At 35.3% G+C, this 27,999-nt stretch overlaps 1 protein-coding gene across 1 annotated transcript in view; it reads right to left on the bottom strand.

Annotated features, from left to right (window-relative positions):
• Positions 1-1,714: 1,714 nt before the first annotated feature.
• Positions 1,715-27,999, bottom strand: part of vsnl1b (visinin-like 1b) — a 212,268-nt gene continuing 185,983 nt past the window's right edge. The window contains exons 3-4 of the mRNA XM_039748935.1: positions 17,723-17,938; positions 1,715-4,245 (exon numbers count right to left, since the gene is read on the bottom strand). Coding sequence (XP_039604869.1) covers positions 4,048-4,245; positions 17,723-17,938 — 414 coding nt within the window. The 3' untranslated portion in view covers positions 1,715-4,047. The remainder of the gene's footprint in view (positions 4,246-17,722; positions 17,939-27,999) is intronic.

The following is a 27,999-nucleotide window of genomic DNA, read 5'->3' as shown; positions in this document are numbered from 1 at the left end:
TCCTGTACAATTCTTACACACTTCTCTGCCACTCCTGACTTCCTCATACAATACCACAACTCCTCTTGAGGCACCCTGTCATATGCTTTCTCCAGGTCCACAAAGACGCAATGCATCGGCCTATTAATTTTTTACATTTAAGATTTCTCACTTAAAGATTTACCAATGTTATTTCTTGTTCTAGTGTGTATATAAACACAGGAAACTCCAGTTTCTGTATTACATCTTGCCTGAAGAAGGGGCCTGAGTTGACTCGAAAGCTTGCATATTGTAATCTTTTTAGTTAGCCAATTAAAGTTGTCATTTTTCACTACATTCATAATGGCTAACACAGTACCACACCCTAGTACTTTGGTCAAGGTGGAAATGCAGCTTTGCAATAGTAATGATTTGGATATTTCACAACCAACCACTTCTCAAATTTTGCACCAAACTTTGAATGCCCTTACTACACATGAGGTAACATGCAGATTAACACATCCCCACCACTCCAGGTAGTCTTAAATCAAGTTGCATTCATGTAATTCGCTCATTTTCCTGGAGCTATTTAGTGTGATTAATGGCACACACAGGAAGATCGTTGCCTCAGGTGCACACATATGTGAATCCCAAGCGATTTCACGGTATCGACATGCCGGTGGTCCTGGATGCAAACTGTAATGCTCTTGATGTTGCTGCAAAGTGGAAAGAATTAAGTGCAGCTTAGTGTAATATTCTTCCTATTATGCTTTCTTTATTATTCTTAATATTATTCTTCTAGTACTTTGAATATTATTGTTATTATTTTATTTGTGGTGAAGCTGAAGTGGATCAGAAAAGTACAAAGTGTCATGATAAACTGCAAAACACAACTGTGATGTCAATCATTCTCAAATGTGAATTCCGACTCCTTACATGGAGTGAGTGTGGGATGCTTCATAACTCTTATCTCCTACTCATAGGTAAGAACAATTCTTGTCCTTAAGTGCAATTCCTAAGAGTAACTTTAACATGCTTCTTAAATATGGGCACAGGTTTCTTATGGACATAAAAAGCAAGGTCTCTTTTAGGAGAAAGTGGAACAGAGCCAGTGGCTAATGATTTATTGATCGGGTGGAAGATAGGACTGGAGATAACATATACACAGACTTTAACAAGACAGGAAAGGAAAGGATCAAATTCTGAGGAGGAGGAAGAGGAGGAGGAGATCATAAAATGAAAAATAATGGCTGTGGTGAAGGTCAACAGCAGCTGCTCAGATGATTTCATGTCTGTTTCATTCTGGTGGCATATTTGCCTGTTGCAGGTCTTTTTAAAGCGATGTGACCTTTTCTTTGTAATTTTGCTTTGTCACTTGTTCTTTTTCAAACACACTTTCTTCTGCAGAGACAGAAGAGGCCAATCCCAAACATAATAAGCAAACAGCATATTTGTAGGTGCAGACTGAAGTACCTGGAGAACAAGCTCTGGATGGGACGTTAGTCTTTGTGGGGCACTGTCAGACACATATCTCTGCACCCTCTCCAGAGTCAGTTAAGAGTTAGAAATTAACCAAAAACTGAGAAAATCCACAGGGTGAGCGTGTAAACTTCATTCCACGTGTCACCAGTCTAAGATCTGGAGCTGTGAGGCAGAGGTGCTAACATGCCTCCCAGTCTTAATGCAGGCAAGCTCCATGTCTTCAGTTGTGATGCTGCTAAAATATTTACAGTACATTCAATAACTGAGGCACAAATTCAGAAAACAGCCCATAGATGTTTATTATTTTGATTCACAACACAAGGTATAGTGCAGCCATGTCATTAAGGGAGACATCACATGCTACATGTAAAAAAAAAAATCCTTTACACTTTACATGTGTCAGAATTAGATTTTTCATTACAATACATTGTCATATTGAACAGAAATTGTCACTAGGCATAGATATTTAGATATCAGTGTCAAGTAGTCATCCTTTAAAGAGGCCAGACTTTGAAAAAGAAACCAAAGGCAAGAGTTTGGTGCCCATGAGGGGGGATGAGATTTGAATGGGTCCCACTGATTTCACCCTTTTTTGTTTCTATCAAACCACCTCCTTGTCAAGTTAATTCTTTCTATTTGTGTCTCTCTGGGCTAGTCTTGTGTATTTCTGTTAGCACCTCTTACACCTACTCAGGTAAAGCACGATAGATATCATCCCCTAATGCTCCTGCCCATTCCGCACTAAACCTTGTCTTCAAATCATTCTTACTGATGCAGTCGACTAAACCAACACCAACACAGACCACAAAACCAACAAACACTTTTTCATCCCCTGTTCTGGCGAGGAAGGGGTTCATAAGGTGTGCCGCCCCTTAGAAGGATTTGAAGAAACTGGTAGCACAATAGACTGGATTGCTATAAATGCCTTTTTCATTTTTAAACTATACACAAAACTGTAGAAATGCATTCCATTATTGTTTTAAAGTGACAAATCGTATTGCTGTGATACAAATGAATGGTGCAAAACGGATTTAGCTATCATTCGTAAGACTGCATCTTCAGTGAAAGGTGACTCGGCTCCCTTTAAATGGGCTGGTAAAGGGCTTTTAAAAAAATACTGTAAAGAGGAGAACGGCAATGCTCCTGAACTGGCTTAGGGGAGAGAGCAACAAACAATGGCGTACTGGAAATGATTGGATTTTACAAATGGGGACAAAAGAATTGCATTTCGAAGTTTTTCTCGTATAACATGTTGGACACTGAAACGAGACAGAAAGCAAAATATATATATAGAGAGAGAAAAGCAAGAAAGAAGTCCACATGTACTTTATTGTATACAATGCTTTATCATCCTTTGGCACAAAACTTGTAAAAATATTGTTAATGCTTATAGGGGAAAGGTGGATGTGAAATGGCATTTATTTCAATATTTATAGAATGCAATACACTGACGATTATTATTTTTTTTTTATTCAAAAGAAAGAGGTAGGTGACATATTGTTCTAATAATAAATATATCAATCACCACAAAATTATTCAGATCATGTATTTCAGAATATTAGATTCAAAGTACAGACTTATTTTAACTGAGTAATGCTCTGGAGGCCCAATAAAAAGAATTTCCACCCATAAACTGGGGTTTCCAGTCACGAGACAGAAAAAGGCTATGTGTTGCATGAAAGATGCCCAGGTTTAGTTTAATCTCTCTGTCAATAGCCAAATCACTGCCTTGGAAATTAAAAAAGAATAATAAAAATGAAAGGGGAGGATGTGCTCATGAATGAAGAGAATAAATTAGCAATACAAACAACTTTTCTTTTTTTTTCTTCTTCTTTAAATAAAGAAACATGCTCCCACTGTATGATATTTGAACAAATTACTCCTAGCATCCCAAACACTAAATACTGTGTAGTTTTCTTTATTTTATTTTTAATAGTGGACCTGCAAGTTGTTTTGTTTCTTTTTTGTTAATTATTGAAATGTATGTTTATTGATAAGGCTTTGTCTTTCTTTAATTTACAGAATGGAAATGAGAAATGAATTAAGGCAGAACCTAAAGGCATGCAAATAAACTACATTTATATTCACAAACAGTACAAGCACATTTGAGAATAGCAGGCTGATGAATGTAAGAATCCATCTCTTTGTCCAATTCTAATTGAGAGAAGAATGGAAAAACGGTTTATTAGAAACGGTAATGTTACCATGGGAATTGAGGATCATTAATATTACTCTGTATATGAAACACACAGCTAGCATCAGTAAACATGAACACTAAATAGCATATTTCAACGCAGCACATTACTGATGCACAAGCTTCTGAGGGGTTAGGGTTCGATGATAATGACTTTGCACACTTCACATTTGGCAGTTGTTTTTTTTTTTAATAATATATTTTATATATTATATATATATATTTTAAAATTCTTTAGCAAATAACATTCTCATGCACACAAGTGTTTCAAACACAAGAAGCGAGTCCATTTAAAGGTAGTCCAAGCAATATTTTTTTGTATTTTTTATGCTGTTTATTTTCGTGTCGTTGGATAGCTGCAAACTGAATGGAACATTTAACTTCTGTGCAGTCCTTTATGAACTGATTCCAGCTCATTTCTGAATGTCACACTGGAGGAGTAGTACAATGGAGGGGTCGCTCTTCGCAGCTTCTTTGAACTCATCCAGTGTTATCTGGTCATCGTTGTTCTTATCCATCTTGCTGAAAATCTTGTCTACCCTTTGCTCAGGCGTGAGACCGTCCTCATTCATCTTCATCATAATGACAGTGCCCACCATTTTGTAAATAGCCTAAATATAGAAAAAGATAAAAAAAACAATGGTAATCAACATAAAAAATTTTTCAATGCATATATTAATTTGTGTTGACAAATAAATTTGCGGCTAATTTAAACATCTGAAATGCTGGGGTTTGTTTACAATTCAAAAACAAGTTTGTTGACAGGCTGTGAAAATTCAGAATGCATGTGCTGTATGTAGTATTCAAATGTAAAAATCTGCAGCATTCAAGAGAAAGGTTCACTGAGGACTCTTGATGAAAATAATGGTGTGTTCTTTATAAAGTGCAGTATATGCTGCTGAGTCCCCCTTCTCTTTTTGTTATTCTCTTAATGGTTGCTCGGTTAGGCTGCATTGATTTCTTACTTCATGTGTCCCATACTGATGCCTTTCGCAGCTCCACTACAGAATTGACTGATGGGCAGTCGTGTCATACACTCAGGCTATTTTTCGACACTTTTACAGAAACAAAATTACGTTGGTAGGTTATTAATTTTTTGAATACCTTTGTTATCTAGTTTAAGAACAAAAATACACAATTCCAATAATGAAACATGTCTTTTATGTAACACATTTTAATTTGTATAAAGCACTCCTCCTTTGATACCAAATTTTGAGAGTTGTGTCCTCCAATCTACTTCTCAGTTACTATAAAATAAGGTTATCATGTCACTTCAGCTTTGGAGCAGGGGGATCTTGGGGGATTTTGTGTCTGTAATGAGCTACTGCACAAAATGCTCACCAATAAACAAAGGTTCGCTACTGCTATACAACTAACTATAACTACGCTGATGGTCAAGATTCAAACACTTTATAATTAAGCAAATCTTTTTCTACTAGTCTTATTGCAATATAGATATTACTTGATAAAATATTGTATTATAAGCTTTGCCTTGAGATATTTCATTAACTGAAATATTTAAATTAGGGTTTACTTGTTTTTTTTTTTTTTTAATGTGTTCCTTGTAAATCAATGCTCCCCTAATCAGGGTTGTTTACTACCTTGACCCCAGTTCTGCTGCTGTGGGCTATGGCTACCTGTGATCTGAACTGAATAAAGCAGATTTGAGCATGTATGTATGTATGTATGTGCCAATGTAAGAGTACAAAAATTGTCACATGCAAGCATTTCGAGTGTCTAAACGATTCAATCAAGGAAAAACAGCTGACCAGAGGGCGGGGGGTGAAAGCGATTGCCAATCACCTCTTCCAACTCTCGGCGGACCAGAGGACGTGCCCTGAGACTTACTGTAATGTTACTTTGGAGGTCCTATTTAAACCGTGAAGGCACTGGAAGTCAGCGCCCATTTGGATCATGCTTGCTTAGTGTTAAGAATACTGCGACAGAGAAGCCTTTTGTTGCTAGTTTCACAAGGACCAAGTACTCTTGTTATTGGTTTTTTTTTTTTTCATTTTGTTTTGACATCACTTATTAAAGGGGGTACCTGGCTGGTACTGAACGTTTAATGATATTCTATTTCCTTATTTTTACACAATTACAATATATATATAATATAGTGTGTATGTGTACATGTTTACCTTATTAACTTTTTTGTGAAAAAGTATATATTTTTGCTGATTATACACTAGTTATGACTTAAAGAATAAAAAAGTTAAGTGCCATTCAATGCTGCTGGCATTCAAAGGAATAATTTATACATACAGTATAACCGTTATTTTGTAGGTATCGCTTAGTAACCATCTATGTTTTGTGTCATTAAAAGCTTATAGCAGCACATCTTAAATTAAACTATGGGAGCAATATGTACGTAGCTTGACTATGTTATGAAACTGCTATTTCTGTTTCATTAAACTTTTTCCAAAAGTAATTTTTTCCTCGTACCTCATAAAAATGCTTTCAATGAACTGAATGATGTTTTTATTAAAGACATGTTTATCTAAGAGAGCCATTAATTAACTGAACTATGAATAGAATCCAGGTCAGACTATCTGACTATACACTGAATCAGCCACTCCTTTCATGGGTTTGTACAGATCTTACATTTTGTAATTTAAAGTAAAAGTTTGTGTATTATAAAATATAAGGGAATATACACAACTTTATTGACCGATTGAGGGAGTCACTATATTTTATTATGTGCTGACCAAATAAAACAGGTCTGTTGATACTGCATTAAAGAAAACAAATATTCAAAGAGCTAGATATTGAAAAGTTTTAATTTACAGCCTCCAGTCATCTTAATGTGCATATCTTTGAAAATGTGAAGTACTTAGTGAAAGCAGTTAAAAATTCTGGTAACACTTTGGTTTAGCTTCTGCGAAAATGTGTCTATTACTTATTTATTAATATGTAACAAGGCCTTAACATTCTCTTACAAAGCATCAGTGAAGTGTTTATTCAGCTCTGCAACGCAACCTACTAACACAAATTAATCGTGTAGTACTCTGTGGTGGCTTAACTGAGTCACATTTCTCTAGATATTAAATATTTAGTATAAAAACTGATAATCCTTCATATTAGCAAGTCATAATACCATCATGTCAATAGGCCGCACTTCACAGAGACGAAATATCTATCTACTGGTGTTAATTGAACTAAAACAAGCCTTTTTAAGGTTTTGTTACAGAAGAGTAAATGAGTAATAAATGCATTTCTGCAGGACCTAAACTAAAGTGTTACCAAAAATTTTGTGTGGGTGGTAGGTTGTTAAAAGTAAGAGCAGTGTTATTGCAGAGGTTATACTGGTTTGTTCTCATGCAATGGCCCATGTGAACTAGCACTTGTCTCCTGGAGACAGGCCAAAAGAACTACAGTGTGACAGAGGTGTTAGACACTTTTCTTAATTGTACTAACAAGCAGTATTACATAACTATGTTACTGTGAGTGTGGTCCACATTAGAATGGGAAAGATAGATGGGCGTGGGAGATAGAATACTTACTGCCTATTTGCCTTTGTGGGGAGGGGAAGTGGTAACAATAAGTTAAACTAATTGCATCCATTTAGAGAACCACACTGGTCTCCGACAAGACGGGACTCATGAAATGCTTAGGAAATGGTGAATGGTGAATATTACTATGGTGAATATTAGCTGTTATGCAAAAACAAAAAGTACCAGAAGGAACAAAACTGGGAATCATACAAGCTACCAAGAGGTCAAATACATGCTATGCCAAAAATCAAGGAAATGTCAAAAGAAGTGCAGCACTCACTTAATAACTCAAAGGGAATTTGGCACAAATAGCAGCACAGCCGCCACTGTTACTAATCAGCCAGAGAAGCCGCCAGCAATTTGTTCTAAGACCTGATATAGCCACTTGTGTTTGTATTTTTTTTTTATACAATAAATTTATAGAATTGGTTTTGGAGTGACAGTGTATGCACATAATCTCTGATAAGGACAGAAGCCACAAGTTAGCTTCCAGCTATTGGGGGCGGGTTGCAGATGAGATATTATAATAAGGCATATAGCTATGAGCTTGCCTCTTGGTGGGTGGAAGGGCAGGCTGTGCAAGCAATCTTGCGTTATGAGCTTGCTGTGAACATAAAAATGCAGCAAGCTGGTCCATCTGCTAAATGATGCCTGGGGAAAAAAACATCCCAAATGTACAAAGTAAGGTCAGGGTGAGGGTCAGTGAGAAGCAATAATAAAATGAGAGGCTGTGAAGAATGAAAGCAAAGTTAAAAGAACTTCTTTTAAGTTAATGTAGACAAAAGATTATTTCCTATTGCAGAAACCTACTCTTCATATTTATTTTTCATTGGGCTTTGACATTTATTGCACAGAGTCTCACAATAATGACCATTTTTGCGCCATGATATATACTTCAGTGCATCATCAGACCAGCTTATATTTTTTCAGGTTAACTATCACAAAACGCACAGCTTGATTTTGTGCATTCATCTTGCAGTAATTTGTCAAATGACACAATGTTGGTGATAGATTATTCCCTTCTGCTTCTGTGATTCAAATCATTTGTACTTCAATAAGTACAAGTATAAGACACTTTCTGTCATAAACATTTTAAAGATCAGTAACTCAGGAAACATTATGGCTAGTTTATCACTTCGTGTAAACCTAGTGGATCAGCAAAAGGATGAACAGAAAAGTTGATTTGTAGCCTTTTTTGCTGATTGTAGATTGTGATAAATAGCTTCTCATTGTTCTTTTACATGTACTTTTGTGCTTAACAAACCTAATGTTGGTGTAATGGTGATGCATCCTCACAGGTAGCAATCACGTACATATGTGCAATTACTAATCAGATTTTCTTTAGTTGCCAAGTAGGAAGACTGCATTTGAAGAAAACATGCAAAAAGTTTGTAATTTTCTTTAAAACTCAATCAAATTAAGGATTAAGCATTAATTTCTTTGCGGGACTACATAACAGGTTTTTTGTAGAATGTAAAGCTTGTTATTAACTTGCGTTTGATATTCTTTAATTTTGGAAATTCTGTGGTGGTAATTTTAAACTGTCAAGAAAGTACAATATTATGAAGTATAGTACACTTGATGATTTGTCAGTTTCAAATTTTAAACTTTGTTTCACCAAATAAACAAAATATTCAGCGCTAGGACTTTCAGCATCTGTATACCTATACACCTTAAACCTGATCCAAATGCAGCATATGTATATCACCATTTTTTTATTTACAAATAAAACACTGCCCATAGCCTTGAAAGTCATCAGTTACTCAGAGGATATGACAGTTACTCAGTCCTGCTGTTAGTTCTGTTTGGCCAGGAAGAAATGCTAAATTACATAATTGACTTAACAACCTTAAGGTATTAATGTTAACCATTGTCCATAGCTTGTGTGTGGCAAATTTCAAACACCTATTCCCCTGCTGGAGTATACGTTGATTGCTTAATACAGTTCTACTGTAGATACCGTGCATGAAAAGCAAACACTAAGAATCTTGCTAGATACAAGCTACGGTGCATAATAAGTTTCCACCTTAATCTATGTGAATTACCCAATTCCGTAAATTAAATGTTCATGTAAACAGTAGTAAAAGCAACCAAATTTCACACATACACTGTCTGGCAGAGACAGATTAGAGAGGCTGAAAGGTACTGTTATCTTCAATGTGGATTGAAAGTCATGTTCTAATATCAAAATCTGCAGCTTAGTGTAGTAGTAATGCTAGATGTTGCACCACAGTGCCACAATTAATTAAAGTTAAATTAATTAGGTATACACACAAACGTGTGCACATGAACCTTTTTTATTTGTAACTTTCCTTTCAATACAGCATACAGCTATTGCAGTAATAGCTGTGTTACCCAGCTTTACTTGGGAAATTTCATAAGACAATGGGCCTCAGTTATAGTGTCAAGGGTTAACTGGATGTATCAGAAGCACTTTGAGCTACTGTTTGTATGAAAATGTGCTATATAAATAAATGTTGTTGTTGTAGAAGTACTATATAAGTTAACTGAATAGTTATGTACACAATTTTGTTTTTTTTATTTTCCAACCCAGTAGCTAATATTAGTTCACTGGAGCTCCTTACTTTTGAACATACCATACCATTTTCTTAGCCTGCTTCATCCTGAGCAGGGTCATGGGAGCCTAACCCAGCAACCACAGGATGAAAGGCTAACCTGGATGTCATTGGATTGTGGGAGAAAACTGGAGCACCCAGACACAAACCCTTGGTCTCTTTACTACCAGCATGCCACCCATTCTTGAACATCCTATACACATGATCGCAAGATCGTAAAACATTACTGACTTAGATAAATTTTTGCTTTTCCTAGTGACTTGACTTTGTTAATGGTTATTGCAATTCAAAACAGGTAATTAGCAGGAAAAAATGAAATGTATGTATAAATATAATTTCATGCTCAAATTTATAATTACGTTTTATTTGCCAATTGGTCTTTACCTCAACTATTTTGAGTGGAGTTTACTACAGTTTCTTCTGTAATTACAACTTACTCAAAAAACACATTTTTGGTTTTAAATAATTTTTTTTTATCTCAAGTTACTCCACCTATATATGTTATGTACATTCTACTTAAAAATAATATGTTGTGTTTACTAAATATTCATACACACACACTGTATAGATTTTGTACAGGTCATTTCAAATTTATACTTGATTGGTGGGACCATATAGCCACATTTTGAGTTGAGAACAGAGAAACTTCAAAGGCAAAGATGAACTGTATAAATAGCTATTTAGACGAACAGGCTTATTAGTCAGTTAGAAGAGAATAAAAACACCTTAGAGCTGGTCATATTTTGGTGAACAACTAGATGCACGGAGGAGCAAAAGGTGTAAAATTAGGGTTCTCCTGGCAGTATTGAAGCTCACCCTGAATGAAACGAAGAACACATGCAGCCTTTTATGCCATGATTGTGAAACGTCCCTCTGCTTCCTCTGGGCTGGTCTTTTTTGTGTGATTTTAAGGCACATTTTTGTCAAAGTTTAAGTTTAGTTTAAAGTATATTTTTTGTTTTGATTTAAGGGTTTTGCATTTTCTGGGAGCTGCAGATCCCTGGCTCTTTTTTGGAGTAAATTTTTGTTTGGTAATAAGATTCAGTATTTGATTCTGTCCTGTATTAAGTTTTCTAAGTTTGCTAGTTTAGTTTATTTCAATTGTTTTTATATATTTTTTTATTCATCTTAAAATGTAGTTCCTTAGTTTATTCCGTTTCTTTTTTATTATTTGCTTAGTGTGACTAATTGATTGGCAAATTATGAAAGAACTTTTGTGCTTAATAATTTTTAACCTTATTAACTCTACTTAGAAAAGTAAAAGTAACAACTATATTTAAATTTTGTTGAGCTCTCAGTCTTTTTCCTTTCTCTTACTATCTAATAATATCAGACACCTGTCCGGTAAATCCTGCATAAAACACGAGCTTCTTAACCTTTACTCTTTCCTTGGAATGAACAGTGTTAGACATGTTAGACTGAGAACAACCTTATGAAAGATACTATGAATGAACATCAGAGGAAGACTTTGACTGACTGTGAACTAACAGTTACATTCCCATTCTCAGGCGTTGGCATAATTTTCATGGTAAACAGCTTCAGTTCCTCACAATATAAAACCACTATCAGCTCAGAAGCAAGGTGGCACTGGACTGGAGAATACTTGAGATGACATTTTAGTGGAACTTGGGGCACTACTTTTCAACAGACATTGATTGATCCTTCCATTCTCCTTTACCTTGCATTTTTATTTGCAACCCTTAATTAAATGAATATCATCTGGGATTCTAACTCTTCTTAGTAAACTTTTGTTTATTTTATAAAGGTATTAAAATGAGTACAAACCACCTTATAAATAATAATCTCAAATTAATATTTCAATATGTGCTGGACTGTTTCTGCTGTGCTTAAAACTTATGAAAAAGTGATTCCCATTTAAAATTATGCTATTAAATTCTAAACGGTGTTATCCTTGTCACATTATAAATAACGTACTGTAGTTAATAATTCAAAACAAGGAAAATCCAAACAGTTATTTTCAATATTGATACACTTTTAAGACTATTTTGGATTTGTAAAAGTATAATTTCCCTGTTAAATTACATTTTAGGCATTAAATCAATTTGTTTCTCATGATTAATTAGATATACATCTTTTTCATTTTTATCTTATTATCTGGTAATTTATACTTTAATAAGAACACATTTTTTATGTTTTGTCAAGGCTTACGGCTTACAGAAGTCATCACTGTCAATGGCTTTTCTCTATCATATCACAAATCCTACTACCAACCTTTTTAAGCTTATAAAAATCCATTTGTCCATTTATCAAACTCAACTAATTAATATCACATCTGCAGAAAACGGGATTTAAATCACAGGCCGTCACTGTCTGTGTGAAGTTTATATGTTTTGCTCATGTCTGTGTAGCTTATTCTTTGGATTAATTAGCAACTCTTATTTTGCTAGTGAGTGGCTGAGTGTGAATGATCCTTGTGATTGATTAGTGCCTTGTTCATGGCTGGTACCTGACCCTAGGCCTGATGCATAGGCATCAGTCCATTGCTTATGACGTTTAACATAAAAATAACAAGAGAGACCTATGACCCTTTATTGTATTACTTTTTGCTGGGATAGGTTACTGCTTCATAACCATGTCAAGATAAGCAGGCTATGAAATTTGTTTTACAAATACATTTTCACTTAAAAATTATTTCAATATGCACTAATACAGTATTAAAAAATCATACTGCACACATAAAGTTGATGACCTTCTAGTAGTTTCTGTTTGTTATAAATCAATCAGAATTTGAATGATACATTTGTGATGCAAAAAAAAACAAGCTAAATGCAGAAGCGGTTTTCTAATTTGCATAAAAAATCAATCTGTACCTGTGGCAATAATATTACCTTTATTACTTATTTAATATTTGATATTTGATATTTAAGTGAGGGTCAATTATTGGTCTTCATGAGGCAAGGTGATCACCCTGATATATCCCAGCACATCGTGGATGTATGAATACTACAATGAGAAGCTGATGGTGATTATACAGTAGTTGCAGGAAATATCTCAAACCCATCAAGAAGGGTCTTTGAGACCTGTAGATAATTGCTGAGTAATGCCTTGAACCATGTCATAATAAATCCATTTATGGCAACTTTTTCAAATGTTCTACTATATATCCTTAACATACCTGACTGTGTGTAGATTACACACAAACCATCATCTTTTATGGTCTTCTCAGAGATGACTCCCACGTGCACACTTAGACAACACATTCTTGAACAGCACACTGTCAGAATTGTGCAGGGATATGTGTGATGCCATTTTCACTTATGCCAGTCACTCTGCCTGTTAGTGATAGCATGATTATGTAGTAATATATCAAGGAGATGTGTGCCTAGTTCCATTGTAAAATGAGAAAATGTACGGGATTAAAACATTTAGAGACTTGTACAGTACATTGGTAATGTTTCTGCATCCTATGAGCAATCAAGCTTCAAATTTAACTTCTCATCAACACAATTTTTCCACTACTTTCAAGCTAGAAAGTTTGCTATTTTCTATTCCAGAAGAAATACTGATCAGTCTTGAAGACTCAGATAGTATCTCCACAATTTTAAAAACAACTTAAAGTTCCTTCTTTTCAAAGGGGGAAACAATGGGGAAAGGATCTCTGACTTAACATTTCAGTAAAGGAGTGGAAGGCAGCCATGCACACAATACACTTTAACACTATATATCCATCCACCCATTATCCAACCCGCTAATATCCTAACTACAGGGTCACGGGGGTCTGCTGGAACCAATCTCAGCCAACACAGGGCACAAGGCAGGAAACAAACCCCAGGCAGGGCGCTAGCCCACCGTAGGGCACATACACACCCACACACCAAGTACACACTAGGGACAATTTAGAATCGCCAATGCAGCTGTCTTTGGACTGTGGAAGGAAACCGGAGTACCTGGAGGAAACCCACGCAGACATGGGGAGAAGACATGGGGAGAACATGCAAACTCCACACAGGGAGGACCCAGGCAGCAAACCCAGGTCTCCTAGCTGCAAGGCGACAGCACTACCCAACTCTATATATGCAAATCACTAAATTAAATAACCTGAAAAACTTCTATTGAGCATATTTATCTTGATTGAAACTATCCAAAATGTTTCCAGGGCATGGTTCAACTTATGAAGGTTGCAATCTAGCTACAGCTTTAATGAGCCTCAATTTATTTGTACATCCACCAAATTAACGCTGTTTTAGACAAAAATCTTTGAATGCCTATCAGATCGCCTTGGTGTCACAAATCACTCCTAATCCATTACCAGCTGTGCTTGGTGTACTCCCAGAGAGGCTTAAAGTGGAGAAGGACAAATAATTTGTAATTGGCTTTACCTCACTACTAGCACGTAGACTTACCTTGTTCAACTGGAAGAATCCCAACCTAACACTTTTAAGTCAGTGGGTAAACTGATTGCCTATACTATTTAAAATTGGAACAAATCTGATTCTCACTCAAAGGATCTTTTCAAAACTTTTTAAAAATATGACAGGATCTAATCAATAACATTTTATAATAAGCTTCTATATCACAACAAAGGATACTCTTCCTTCCTTGCTGCTTCAGAGATTTGCTTTGTTGGCTGGCTCTCCTATCTTTCTTTTGGGTGGTAGATGAATTTTTTTTTGGTAATTTTGATTTGATTGTATGGATTGGTATTTGCTTTTAATTAAAATTAATAAAATAATAAAAAAATGAGATAGTTACATTCTACACAACTGTGACATCCCACAAACACTGAAATGATTCCAGCTTACTTCCTTGTCTCCAAAATGAGCATTTTATGAATCATCATATAACTACAATTAATTTTTCTCATACTTTCTATGGCAAATTGCTTCTCTGGAGAAGCAACTGTTCAATGGTTGGTTGAAAGTATTTTAGCACAGGACACTATTCAGCTTCCATCATAGCTCAATACTACGACATTGAGCCGCTTTTATCAGCAGTCATGAAAGTTTTAAACAACACTAACATCTCCCACATGTAGTCCCATCTGGTCTGATTATAAGTTCTTTTGTTATGATCACCTGTTCTGTACACAAGTTAACAAGTTAACATGCAAATTGAACCACTGTACTTGGTACTACTATATATTTGTCAGAGTGTACAAACATACTACAGTAAGTATATTTATAATATTGCTTATCATATACTGGCACAGTGTGCCATGCTACTGATTCACAAATTAAATAATCTCAATCAAATCCCACACTTGGGTTGTTGCCTGTATGGAGTTTGCATGTATTCCCTGTGACTGAATGATTTTTCCTGGGGGTACTCTGGTTCTCTTCCCACATCCCAAATGATGTGCAAGTTGGATTAAAAGGCAAACTAGCCAATACATGGGTATCTCTATGTGTTTGTGAGTGTGGGTTTATGCATGTGTGAATAGGCCCAGCAAGGGACTTGTATCCCTTCCGTAGCTGTTTTCTGCTTGTGACCAGTGCTGCCATGATCTGCCATGGACCCACAACCCACAGTTAGATTAAGAAGTTATGCTATGTTTTATGTAGAATAGTTATTGTTTAAAGATGAGATAAAAGATGTCAAGGTTTTATATCACTTTTCCTAGTGAAACATAGCACACTGCATACAATATATTATAATATTTAAACCCACTAGTGTAGTTTCACAATGAAAGTTTTGAGCTTCTGCTGGACTTGACAGGAAAAAGTCTGGATCAGGTTTCACCAGCTGCACAGTTAGCCTACTACAATGAATAAAATGACCTAATCCATTAGAATGTATAGTCTTCAGTTACAAAAGATATATGATTTTATATTGCCTACAAAAACACAATACTTCAGATGGATCAGATGTCCCTGTATTTTGAAATGCACTGTGACACATTTGTCAGAGCAGTTCTGAAAAACCCTGAGAGAATTTGTGAAATGCTCTTTGCTAAATGTGTGTTGCATAACACCACAACATCCTATGGAGCAGATCTTGCTTTTTTTTAACTTTGATGTTAGTCATTTTCACAGTACATAAACTCCCACGCTTCATCACCATGCATGTTGCTTGAGCTGTTGCTGTTTTCTTGTGGAAATTCATTTAAATGTATGAATGCAAACCTTTGAAGCTGCGGTAGTCACAATTTTCCGGCAAGTCTCTCGTGTTTGACTAACTCATAATGTTTCCGCTGAAGGATTCGCACATAATGTCCCTTTAGTGTTACATTTACATCTCACATAGGCAGAGAGTGTATAAATATAATAAAAATTGGGAAATGATGTTTTTTTTTGATGAAATAACTGAAAATGGTAGAAAGGTTTCCAGTTATTAAGTGATTGAACAATGAGCCCTGAGAGCAGTTGTCTCATATACATTATCCAGGTGTTGGAGTTTTCAGGTGAATATTTGGTGATTAAATCAAAATTGTATACAGAAACTCTTTTAACAATTATACATACTAATCTTTAATTTACGATAAAAACAGATGCTGAATTATGAATGCCACATATATACTTTTATTCTATTTGAAATATAAAATCTGACTCTTCCTTTTAAAATAATTGTCGAAAAACTAATTTTAACATAATTGCTTTAAATCTCCAGTTCTCCACAAACAGCAGAACTTATATTATTGATTAGCAAGTGCAAAACAAAACTCCACAATAATGTACATGAGTACAGCCGAAATATGAGGAATGTTAAATACTGTACATTATTTTATGATGACACCAGTGCCTTACTTTCATATTCTGTAAACTGCTGTTGTTAACTACTATTTTATTTATAGCTGTTAATGTGGTGTTCGTTGCCCACAGGCATAAATGAAATATACAGTCAGGGTATCTACTATGGAAAATGAAGTAGCTGCACAAAAACAAAGAACAGCAATATCAAGGCAAGAAATGGTGGTCCATAGAATTTGTCTTGAGTCAGTCTCAGCTAGTACACTGTGGTTGTCTCATAGTGTGCATATAATCTCCCAGAGCTGCATTTCCTTTATAGCATGGGATGTTTATGAATGGAAGGGGAGTAAATTCTGTTTAGAGGAGCAGGTTCTGCTTTTCAGACAGGGCACAGGCACAACAGTGTATATGCACTGTTATTGACTGTGGAGTTCTGGTGGGTCTATGCAATCTATTGGGGTCTTGCTACTGTAAATTCATGGCAGTTCAAGGTCAGCCCCGGCATTTTAAGTGACAGGGCCATTTCCAAAGAGGCAGCCTAGAGTCAAAGTAGTAAAGGTAGTTTTGAAATTATTAATAATTTACCTCAGGAGTAAACTGATTAAGAGATATAAAAGGCTCTTTCATGAAAAGCATCCACATACACAGAATTATAACACAGATGACAGAAGAAATATGTGGGAGAGAGTGGGGAACCAAGCAAGTGTGAAGAATCCTATCAATGAAAAAGGCTTGGTGACATTATTTTCTGTGCTTGACTTCACTTTATTGTTATTATTATTTTCTTCTCTTATATAATAAAATTTTACTTCATTTGAATATGCTAGTGGCTTACTCTCCATGTTAATTAAGAGGGCACAATTACCATGTAAGACAAAGTAAATTTCACCAAAAGATCAAACCTATTTTAAAGCTTATTAACCTCGGGTATGTGCTGTAACTGCAGACACTAGTCATTGCACTTTGAATAAAGGCAGACTTTTCTGCTACAATTTTCACAATAATAATTAAAAAACTCACAACCCTATTTGTTGTTTGAAGAGTTTACTTACTGAACTCTGGATTTAGCAAAATTTAGCTATTCTTTGAGCTAAACATAAACTAAGTATTTGAGCTAAAGGTGGCCTCCTGAGTAAATCACTTATGTGATTGCTGTATGGTGGGGCTGAAAGTTTGACACTCAACAATGTATCAGAAATATTTTTATACTAAGATCAAAAATTGTGAATGGTATAGTAATGATATAACTAAGATATTTTTTTAAAGCTAGGGACAGGACTCATTAATTGAAACTGCATGTGTTTTACCAGATTTTAATTGACAAATTCCTAGATTAACATCTCCCATTAAAGTTATATCCCTGCTCAGACATACCTCAATAATCTCCAACATTTCAACTCTTGTAATTTTTCCATCACCATCCAGATCATACATGTTGAATGCCCAGTTCAGCTTTTGCTCAAAGCTCCCCCTTGATGTGATAGACAATGCACAGATGAACTCTCTGAAGTCAATCGTTCCATCTCCATTTTTATCAAAGGTTCTGAAGGCATGTTGGGCAAATTTAGAGGCATCACCATATGGGAAAAACTAGAAGAGAAGAAGGACAACACTGATTACAGACTGTGAAAATTAACCATATTATTATTATAAATCTTCATCATGTAAAATTCTTTATTACTCTATTTGTCTTTCTCCATGAGCTAACTTAAGTCCAAATAAAAAGGTAGTTTTTTTTAACTTTTAAAAATAAAAATAGTCTTTTTTTTTTTTATTATTAATAATTATACTTGCTATTATTCTCAAATAAAAAAATCAAAAACCAACCACTAGTAAAGATGATGATTTTAATATTGCAAAACCAAGGTTCGTTTTAAACATCTACCTTAAAGAAAGAAACTTGGTGACCCCATATTGATAATATTTTTTTAACAAAGTCAACATCAGATTTGAGTCTAGATCCCAGCAGCCATTTTCACATTGATTTCAGGTGAAAGGACTGTGACAGAGTATATTTGATAATCCATGGATTGGGCTTTGACAAGTTATAATATGTGAAATTGGAACAAGTGAATTATCTCTTTGTTTTGGGAGCCACTCCCTTTAGCAGAAGACAGACAAACAGCCTAGAAAAATATATAAAGTATACTGTATATAAATAATACAACCATTACATTATTACCACACATCAGTTTATTTTCATTTATGAAGTCAGAAAGATGAAAGATTTTCTAAATTCTCAAGTAAAACATTAAGATCTATATTATATCATATGAATGAAACAATATAGTAACAAATCACTACACAAACAGGATTGTTTTAACCTCTATGCATACTGTATGTTTGCTGATTTTTTGTCCACAGTACATTCATCTTTTCAGAATACCTTCTCTCCCTTTAGGCCTAAACAGCTTAAACATCATATTTCACCGAAAACTATTGGTAGTAAGGTAATTGTATCTCTTGAATGAGTATATACAGAGTATATATGGCATATCAAATTAGTAGTTGTCAACAAATAAAAATGCACTTTTCTTAGTCTAGGAAGTACATCTTCATTATGATGAGTGCCCACCATAAACTTTTTTGCAAAAAGTCAACAATGTCAAACTCATTTTAAAGCATTTTTAAGGAAAAGAAGCTGGTCATTTTTGCTAGTAATGCTTGTTAAGAAGTGTTTAGACTTTCTGAATGTGGAAATAGACAAGGGAGAAATCTAAGCCAGTAATTTACTTTCAGGTATAAGTTCTGATGAAGACATTAGTTTAGCCACTCCTGGATGGTGAGCGAAATTGTCTAATGATGGGTGTAAATAAGTTCATTGTGTTTTATGATCTATTATGAATGTGGATATGTAATCCAGGTTTTGAAAAGAACAGACCATTCCGAAATGCATGATTCATCAATTCCTATGCACACATCCAATAAAAAATGTGGTTAAGTTGAGAATTGAAGGCCACTGAAAGTACTACTGATACAGTACTTGTGTTTTTCTGATAATCGTTTTAAAGATTTTAGAAAAAAATATTGTTAATTTCCATCTGCTCCTTTGTGTTATGGCTGAATAATAATTTTAAAAAGTTAGTATGCACCCAAGTAACCCCCTTCATAATTTTAAATATGTTAACTCTGAGATGCCATTAGAAGAAAATCAGCTAATTCAGTTATTCTATACAGCTCTAGTAGATCTTCATTAAACTTTCTCTGGTGCTGTAATATTTTTTTAAAATATGAAGACCTAAACTGGAGACAGTTTGCTTCATAATCTATCCTCTGGCTAGCTTTCTTAATTGCTCCTGTACACTGGCTGGTAGACTGTGAACTGTTAATTATGTCTAGTAAGTCCTTCTCACGAAGTGTACTTTCAACCAAAAAATCACCCATTGTGAATCTACACCTAAGGATTCTTACTTCTTACATGTAAAACATGATGTTTGTTTACACTAAACTTCACCTGCAAAATATTTGCAAAATTCAATGTTAAACCTAGGTTTATCAGTAATGATTATGTATGCACTTACAGTGATCCCTGAGGAACCTATTTTTAACATTGCCCACTTTGGAAAATGTTCTACACACCTTAATACTTTGCTTTCTGTGCTTAATCTGATTTAGCACCCATCTACACATTACCTTGAATTCCTACTTTTTGTTGTCTAAACAATAATAACTACCATTGTTATTGAATTTAACATCACAATAAGTAAGGTCATATTTGTCATTCTGTTTAAAAGCTTTTGTTTTTCTTCAAGAAATTCTAAATGTTATTAGTAAAACATTTGCTACATATAGGTTGATTAATTTTGGCTTTATTAATTGTTTCTTGTTCTGTTACTGAAAAATAAATATAACCAAAAGGACCTTGTGAGCTGAAAGATTCATATTCAGTAACACTCTCTGACTCTTGGTATTTCTGTTTTTTCTGCTGCCCTTATGTGCCCATACCACTAGTCGTGTGTACTGTATTCATATGAAGACAACATAGATGTAATCCAAAGAAAACACAAACACTGGAATTCTAAAAGTAAAAAAGCTATTATCAGTAATATGGATGCCGTGAGCAAATTATTTGTGTTTTTATGTGTACAATTATCAGTGTTTGGCAAGAAATTGACATTTTTATTTTAAAAATGATTGTAATTAATTTTCTTTTTAGTAAGGAAGAAACTTAAGTCTTCTAAGTTTTCAAACATTTATCAAAATGTTTTTTGCAAGATCAAAAATAGGCAAACTTATAGGAAGCCATTCTGAATGGCAAAGATGTTTTCAGGAAAACTGACTTCTTACTTTAAAGGCCAACAAAAACACAGCTGTCACCGCTCAATCATTTTGCACTTCCACAGCAGGCATTGCCTCATTTTAATAATTTCTTTACCCAAATGTATAACAGATATCAGATGACTCGGTTTGCACCCACAACACTGAGGTCATACTTCACTTTCTGAGGTGCCTGAGGAAACGTAGGAAGAGTAAGAAGATACTGTTGAATGTTCATCACTGCATTACAGAAAGTGTCATGACTGGTTATATCATCATATGGCATAGAAACAAAACCATTGAATACAGCAGAGTCACGCAGGGTGCTGCAAATTCTACTCCAAAATGTCAGGATCTGGCTTACCACCGATTGTTGAAATCTGCATGATTCACTGCTGTATTACAGAATTTTGACCACATCATAGTGAAACATTTCCTACCTTCACATTCTGTCAGATCGTCCTGAAGTTGAGTACAACAATCAGAATCAGTTTGTACTATAAAGTAATGTGTCATAAACTGGTAAAACAATCTGATTGTCTGACTTCTTTCTTTTAAAACCAGCAACAACAAATAATTAATTATTGAAATGGATGCCAGCAATCCAGTAGAGAGAAAATGTTTTGCTTGCAAAAGATCTGAGTCAGGACTATGGCAGCTCTGTTCTACATGTGTTGTAATGTGGATAACATGTATGTACAGTGTATTTATTTTGGCTCAGACTCATAATAAACCCTTTGTGTAACCATTCCTCTATTGAGTAGATCAACATAGAGTATATAATTAAATACAAAGCTATATACTTTGCACATTGTGAATAAATGAGTATATAACAATTCAAAAAAATGGATGTAGAAAAAGTAACATGACTAAAGTACATAGTAATCAAAATATCCTGGATCATCTAACTCTTGCCTAGAAAAAACTGATCACTAAACCATTAAGAAAGCTCACTTAATTCAAAAAGGAAAAAAGTATTGGTAAAAATGATATTCACATTGAATTCACATTGATATGAGAAAGAACTGTTTCATCACCTACTCAAAGAATCAAAGAAAATTAAATTCTGTGCTTGAAAAACAGATATGTAATAACTTTTTTTGCAAAATACTGCATTTTACATAAAACAATTACTGGTACCAGTTTGTATTCCACCCAGGATCAAAGCCTGCCCTGGCACTTAGCGCGCTGCCTCGCTGCTGTAGATAACAGCAATTCTAACTGCTTGAGCTACAGAAGATCTTGTTTTTCAACTATAGTTAGCTTGCTGGTGTGATATATCAGTGTCTGTGCTTATGGGAATGCTGAAGCACAAGCTACAGTGGTGAATAAGTGTGAGTGAAACATTTGACACCTTAAATATGTCGTACTTACATTTAAGGTACGACAAAAACACAATGCAGCCTCACTGTGTATGCACACTAATAGTAGTGCTGAATACACACTTCAAAAATGAAAGTCAAGATCATTTTTAGAAATACATAAGGCAATCAATGCTGCTGCCTTGTAACTCCAGAAACTTTGTCTTGAATTTGGGCCAGGACATTGACTGTACCTGTGTGTTCTCTCTTTGTCTGAATATGTTTTCTTCTGGGTGCTCTGGCTTTCCTTCCACATGTCATAGATATGTTTGTTAGGATAATAACTCTAAACTGGCCTTGGATGGGTATGCGTCTGTGCATGAGAGTGCCTTCCCAAGGAAATGTACCTTTTTCAGGGATGGTTCCTAACTTAAATTGATAAGCATTAAAGAAAATGAATGAATGATTGAGCACTTTCCCATATGATTATTTCTGAAGGCAGCCTGAAATTGAAAACATCATTTCTAACATAATCTTAACAGTGAGTTTATGTTGTTTTATTAATCTCAGTACATAATTGTATTATCGGAAAAGCTTATAAAAAGGCCTACCTGCTTATTTTTTAAAATTAATATGTGCTAATGCTCATTTTGCCCTCATAATAATTTGTTCATTTAAAAATTCAAATATTTATTGTTTTTATATTAAATAAAGTAATTGAATGTAGTTTTGTATTTTACATATTTTACCTGTATGCTCATGTAATTTGAATGGTACATGTACATCATATATAGTATAGAAACACCTCATATTTAAGATATACTGTATAGTCAGAGATCACACCTAGTACTGAACGTAAATAGTATTTAGCTATATTTGTAATGGACATAATGGGATCATCCCTACAGAGTGCTACTGACAACATTGACTTTCACATGCTCATGCTTATTCCTAGACCCTAAACCTGCTATTTAGTCTTACAGTCTTACGTCCTTCTCTACTTTTCCACCATTATTCAACATTTATGTCATAGCTACTTGCTCATGACAAAAGAGCAGATTTAATTGTTACTGCATCAAACAAGTTAATGCTATCTTTTGGACATCTACAATGTGCACTTTTGAAGAAGACCGACAATGGAATTTACTGTAAGTGCTAAAACAATGCAAACACTTTTCAGTTATCCTCACACTTTTTCTTCCTTGTTCTGGTATTTGGAAAAATATATTGGGGAAATGATACATTTCTCGTAGTCCTTCACTACCACAAATTATTTGCTGACTTTTACTGTCATCATGCAGACCTACTGATTTCAATGTATACAAAAGCTACTGTACACAACTTGTATCAAAACTGCAGAAGGGCCATGGCCATACACAGTTATTGACTATGATTCACAAAGCTGAGATCTTACTTATGGGACACCAGCTGTCCATTGTTGTATAATCCTGTGAATGTATCTGACTTTATTTGTATGCAGTTTATAGCAACTAGCGCCTTTGTCACAATATTTAAGTTTTCAGTGGATGACACTAATGGTAATAAAGTATTAACAATCACTAGAATGTTTTTAATTTACAGAGATAGTTTAATTCTTGCATGTGCCATACTGAATTATACTGAATTTAATGGCCTTGACAATTCAACAATGAAATGAAATATAATAAGAATATTGGCAAGTATAACACAAAAAACACTGAATAGCAGTAGTATGGACTTAAAGGAAATAAAGGCAAAGCACATTTTAGAACTATATAATAAAAAATGTTTAAAGTCTTACTCTGAAGATAGAATAAACTTTAAAATAAGACTGACTATTAGGCACCTGGATCCTATTAAGATGGTCTCTAGCTAGCAGTCACAAGACCAAAATTATAGGTCAAATTAAACAAAAATAAAATAGGGCTAATATCTTTGACAAAATATAATATGGGCCCCAGCTAAGACAATAAAAAACATCTTTTGAAGGTCAAATTGGATGTAAAGGACAGAGAAACTAGAGCAGATTGGCAAGGCCGAGAGTCTTAAGAAAACAGCCTGTTGACCTCCAAAAACAGGGCCATCTGAAACTAATTCACACAAACTCATAAGACCCAAGAAAATCATAAAATAAATACTGGAGCTGATGAGAATAACAGGGAACTGAGGGAACCTTTGTTTGCCCAGTGCCTTATATCTTCATCTCCTTGGCCATATTTGCACTATTATATTCATGAATTGTTTTATACCATAAGGACCAAGACTCATGTCCTGTACCATGATAAGCAAGACTTGATTAAATTAACCAAATAAATGGATTTAAAAACTATGGGATATTAATACAAACAAAATAGATACAACTGAAATGTGAGATCACTAGTTAAAATAAATGAAAACCTGACAAAAGGATAAGAATTGTCAGTCAGTCAGTCAGTCATTCTCCAACCCACTATATCCTAACACAGGGTTATGGGGGTCTACTGGAGTCAGTCCCAGCCAGCACAGGGTGCAAAGCAGGAACAAAAACCCGGGCAGGGCACCAGCCCACTGCAGGGCACACACACACACACACACCCACACACCAAGTACACACTAGGGACAATTTAGGATCACCAATGCACCTAACCTGCATGTATTTGGACTGTGGGAGGAAACCGGAGCACCGGATAAGAATTGTTTTAACCAAAAATAACTTAAAGTGTGAAATAAAGTTTATAAAAGCTTTCAACCTTACGTTCCTTTCTACCATAAGGACCAATTATCATGTCCTGTACCATAATAAGCAAGACTTGATTAAATGACTTAAATAAACAGATTTAAAAACAATGGGATATTAATACAAACAAAATAGATACAACTGAAATGTGAGATCATTAGTTATAATAAATGAAAACCTGACAAAAGGATAAGAAGTTATAATAAATGAAAACCTGACAAAATGATAAGAATTGTTTTATCCAAAAATAACTTGTGAAGTGTGAAATAAAGTTTATAAAAACTGTAAACCATTGTGCCACCATGGCAATTTTAAAACCAGAAGAACAAAGACTGGTAAGTTGGACTATATTGCAAAAAAGACAAAGTTGAATCAGAAAAATATATCCAACACTTATTCCTGAAATGACTAGTATTAGCTGTGAGGAAATGTGAAAGCCTTTAAATATTATCAGATAAGGCGGCTATAGATTAAAGATAGACACGATCAAAGTGTTAAAAGTTATGAAGGAATTCCAGTTGTTATTTTTGAAACCACTGTTTAGCTACAGACTACTGTAGCAAATGTCTATTAAAAGTAAATTGTTGACAAATTTCAGGAAATATACATACATAATCTCTCAACACCATAGCATTCTTAAACCATCTTAATCCAATTATGGGTCACAGGGGCTAACGTATCAAGCTTTCGTGGCAACACTGTTCACAAAGCCTGAAAACACCTTGGTCACGGCAGTAGTCTATTGCAGGGTCCACTCACTCACACACGCAATGTCAATTTGAAATGGCCAGTTAATTAACCTGGATATGGGAAGAAAAATCAAAATCAATGAAGGAAAAACTAAGCAGACATAGGGAAAAAAAATGATGAACATGCTACTTGTACAATGGCTAGACAAAGCAGGCTGTCCTAGGACAAATTAAATGAGGCAGCAGCATTAGAGTAAACTCTGCATTATCAATTACATATGGCAGCTATTTTAGCTTTTAGATAAATCTTAAAATGATTTACATTAAAATACAGTGCAAAATTTTAAATATCTGAAATTTGTTTCAAGATATCTGATAAGTTCTATATTTAGTGATATACAGAATATGGAAATATGACAAATGAAGTCTACTGTATCTCAAATGCATTTTAAGAAATCACAGAATTACCTGCTGTCATTTTACAGTAGGATATCTTCAATGCATTTCAGATATCTTTAATTGCACAGAAAGCTGCTGTAAGATATCTTGAAATGCATTATTAATATCTCAAAATGCACACAAAAATATGTTATAATGTCAAAATGCATTTGAGAGATTTTGAAATGCATTTAAAGTTATTTGAAGATACTTTGAAATACATGTGGATATCTTAAAATGGTTAAACCATCAGGAAATAAACACATTACCAGAAATCTATAATTTATTTTAATGACAGAGATTACAAAGCAATGTAGTTGAATTCAGTTCAATTTATTTTCTTTACACTTGAATACATGTATTTGCTGGTAGTGTACTTGCAACACAGATATACACTCACCTAAAGGATTATTAGGAACACCATACTAATACGGTGTTTGACCCCCTTTCGCCTTCAGAACTGCCTTAATTCTACGTGGCATTGATTCAACAAGGTACTGAAAGCATTCTTTAGAAATGTTGGCCCATATTGATAGGATAGCGTCTTGCAGTTGATGGAGATTTGTGGGATGCACATCCAGGGCACGAAGCTCCCGTTCCACCACATCCCAAAGATGCTCTATTGGGTTGAGATCTGGTGACTGTGGGGCCATTTTAGTACAGTGAATTCATTGTCATGTTCAAGAAACCAATTTGAAATGATTCGAGCTTTGTGACATGGTGCAATATCCTGCTGGAAGTAGCCATCAGAGGATGGGTACATGGTGGTCATGAAGGGATGGACATGGTCAGAAACAATGCTCAGGTAGCCCGTGGCATTTAAACAATGCCCAATTGGCACTAAGGGGCCTAAAGTGTGCCAAGACAACATCCCCCACACCATTACACCACCACCACCACCCTGCACAGTGGTAACAAGGCATGATGGATCCATGTTCTCATTCTGTTTACGCCAAATCCTGACTCTACCATTTGAATGTCTCAACAGAAATCGAGACTCATCAGACAAGGCAACATTTTTCCAGTCTTCAGCTGTCCAATTTTGGTGAGCTCGTGCAAATTGTAGCCTCTTTTTCCTATTTGTAGTGGAGATGAGTGGTACCCGGTGGGGTCTTCTGCTGTTGTAGCCCATCCGCCTCAAGGTTGTGCGTGTTGTGGCTTCACAAATGCTTTGCTGCATACCTCGGTTGTAACGAGTGGTTATTTCAGTCAAAGTTGCTCTTCTATCAGCTTGAATCAGTCGGCCCATTCTCCTCTGACCTCTAGAATCAACAAGGCATTTTTGGCCGCAGGACTGCCGCATACTGGATGTTTTTCCCTTTTCACACCATTCTTTGTAAACCCTAGAAATGGTTGTGCGTGAAAATCCCAGTAACTGAGCAGATTGTGAAATACTCAGACCGGCCCGTCTGGCACCAACAACCATGCCACGCTCAAAATTGCTTAAATCACCTTTCTTTCCCATTCTGACATTCAGTTTGGAGTTCAGGAGATTGTCTTGACCAGGACCACACCCCTAAATGCAATGAAGCAACTGCCATGTGATTGGTTGATTAGATAATTGCATTAATGAGAAATTGAACAGGTGTTCCTAATAATACTTTAGGTGAGTGTATAGTCACCTGAGGTGTTGAAGCTCATCGAGAGAATGTGTGCAAAGCAGTAATCAGAGCAAAGGGTGGCTATTTTGAAGAAACTAGAATATAAAACATGTTTTCAGTTATTTCATCTTTTTTTGTTAAGTACATAACTCCACATGTGTTCATTCATAGTTTTGATGCCTTCAGTGAGAGTCATGAAAATAAAGAAAACACATTGAATGAGGAGGTGTGTCCAAACTTTTGGCCTGTACTGTATGTAGATATGTATATATATATGTATATATATTGTGAACCTCGCCCCGGACACAGACAGGCAGACACGTTGATGTCACCCACAAACACAGGTTTATTTTCCATTATCTTTTCACAATTCGCTCACCAACCCCAACTCCTTAGTCCAGGCCAATCCAATGCCTTCTCTTTTCTTCTTTTCCTTTCTTCCCACCGCCTCCTTCCTCCTCCAGACGTTGCCACTCTTCCACCCGACTCTTGTCAACGACTGGAGGGAGGCGGCCCCTTTTATAGGAACCCGGATGGGCTCCAGCTGCTCCCCGGCAATCTCCGCGGACACACCCCCGTGTGGCGGAAATGGCGGCTGCGCACCGGAAGCCGTCCGGCGTCCCTGTCGTCTTCCCCGGCACTTCCTGGTGTGGCGGAAGTGCCGGGCTCC

The sequence above is a fragment of the Polypterus senegalus genome, chromosome 3 (assembly GCF_016835505.1).
Source record: "Polypterus senegalus isolate Bchr_013 chromosome 3, ASM1683550v1, whole genome shotgun sequence".
In the NCBI taxonomy this organism is placed as follows: Eukaryota; Metazoa; Chordata; class Cladistia; order Polypteriformes; family Polypteridae; genus Polypterus; species Polypterus senegalus.
Note: the sequence above shows the minus strand (reverse complement) of the source record. Positions and strands in the feature narration are given on the sequence as shown.